At 41.7% G+C, this 1,667-nt stretch overlaps 1 protein-coding gene across 3 annotated transcripts in view; it reads right to left on the bottom strand.

Moving 5' to 3' along the window:
- Positions 1-1,447, bottom strand: part of slc35b3 (solute carrier family 35 member B3) — a 16,212-nt gene extending 14,765 nt beyond the window's left edge. The window contains exon 1 of one of the 3 annotated variants that reach the window (XM_060861716.1): positions 1,338-1,447. In XM_060861716.1, the coding sequence (XP_060717699.1) occupies positions 1,338-1,364 (27 nt within the window). In that variant the 5' untranslated portion in view covers positions 1,365-1,447. Of the gene's footprint in view, positions 1-539; positions 1,065-1,337 lie in introns of those variants that run through there. The other 2 variants (XM_060861718.1, XM_060861717.1) reach the window with 2 other exon arrangements.
- Between the last annotated feature and the right edge of the window lie 220 nt (positions 1,448-1,667).

Genomic DNA, 1,667 nt, shown 5'->3' on the forward strand with positions numbered 1-1,667 from the left:
GACATGTCCTTAATATACAAAGGACACCATTATTGTTTTGGGGTCATTTGGGATATGGGCGAAATATAATAATCTAAATGATAGCTGAAATATGAAATTTGCTCACACTGTATGAACACCGTGTCATAATACATGTACTGTAGATACAACGTGGATTCAAGAACCACTGTCCATGTGCAATATTCTAATGTAAATCTCTGATCATTCACATTCAGCAGAATTAAAGTAACCCACATGGATTAAAAATAAATAAAGAATCAATTAGAATTTCTCTGTGAATATTTACTATTATGTGTGTTTACTCAAAATCTGTGAAATGGAACATATGCACTGAATAAACTAGCTTGAACTGAAGGATACATATTACTGCATTTCAAAAGTGATTGGACACTCTCTCTTTCTCCCACTCTCTCTCTCTCTCTTCCCCCCTCCCCTCTCTCTCTCTCTCTCTTTCCCCCACTCTCTCTCTCTCCCTCTTTCCCCCACTCTCTCTCTCTCCCTCTTTCCCCCACTCTCTCTCTGGCTGGATTGCATCTTACCTGAACTAAAAACAGAAGGGAAATTCGTGTCGAATCGTAGAAAGCATCAGAGCACCGAAATGCGCCTCTGCCCTCAGACTATGTGGCCTGTAGAGAAGCTGGACAGCCAGCCAGCCATGACCACTAACTACAATGTCCAAATCTCATTAGGATATTCATTTACCAAAATGCAGACGTGACAGCTGGCTCCATGACCTTACGCAAACTGACATGCGTGCCACCTCACCATACGGAAACAGAAGTATTCAGCAGAAGCAGTGAAGCTAACTGGCTACAAGGCTACACAACACCTCCGAGCTCGTAAGCACCCAGTTAGCTGTTTTTCTGACTTTAAGACAGAGCCCGGTCTGGTCGCCAACGCTAATTCTCTCCATTCATTCTTCAACAATGCAGCAATGTTGTTTTACGTTTTCGAAGCTGTTGTCTACATAGGACCTGAATACGGAACAGCTAAACGAGCTACTCTTCCTGGTACAGCCGTGTCCCGGCAGCGTTGTGCGCATGCGCAGGTGAAATCCGGCAACTTCCTGTGAAGGCGGAACTCAGACGTTGACGTAACGCAGATCGGTTTGCATTGCTGAGGGTCGTAGTCAAATAAACACAAATTATAATCTGTGATTTTATAATTTAATTTTACTTAACGGACTTATATCTTGTTATTAATGCACATCGCCGACGCTAACAGGATCCCGAGCTAAACACGGACAATTATAATAGTTTCATTAGCACTTTAACAACCTTCTCGTTATAATAATGTTTACTAACAAACCTGAGACTCTAATCATCCTTATTTTATACCTTGTTTACTACCTCAGATGATTCCATAGTACTGTTGGTCTATGTAAAGATGTCCCTACTCCTTAGGATAGGTGTTTAAAATGAAGTGAACTCTGTGGAACCTGTTTGTCCAGTCCTCCATGGTTAATGTCATGCTCTTTTAACCCCTTTTTAAAAGACATGTATAGAGAAATATACAGAACACAGTGTCTGCTGTTGCAGATTTTACTGATTGAATGCTGCCATAACTAAGGCCAGCTCTACTAATAGTGACCAATCTCCAGTATAAAGCAGGAGGTCTCTCTCTCTGGCCATTCATTCCCCTTTACATCCACGGTAGATGACAGGAGT

The sequence above is a fragment of the Tachysurus vachellii genome, chromosome 25 (genome assembly GCF_030014155.1).
Source record: "Tachysurus vachellii isolate PV-2020 chromosome 25, HZAU_Pvac_v1, whole genome shotgun sequence".
Classification (NCBI taxonomy): domain Eukaryota; kingdom Metazoa; phylum Chordata; class Actinopteri; order Siluriformes; family Bagridae; genus Tachysurus; species Tachysurus vachellii.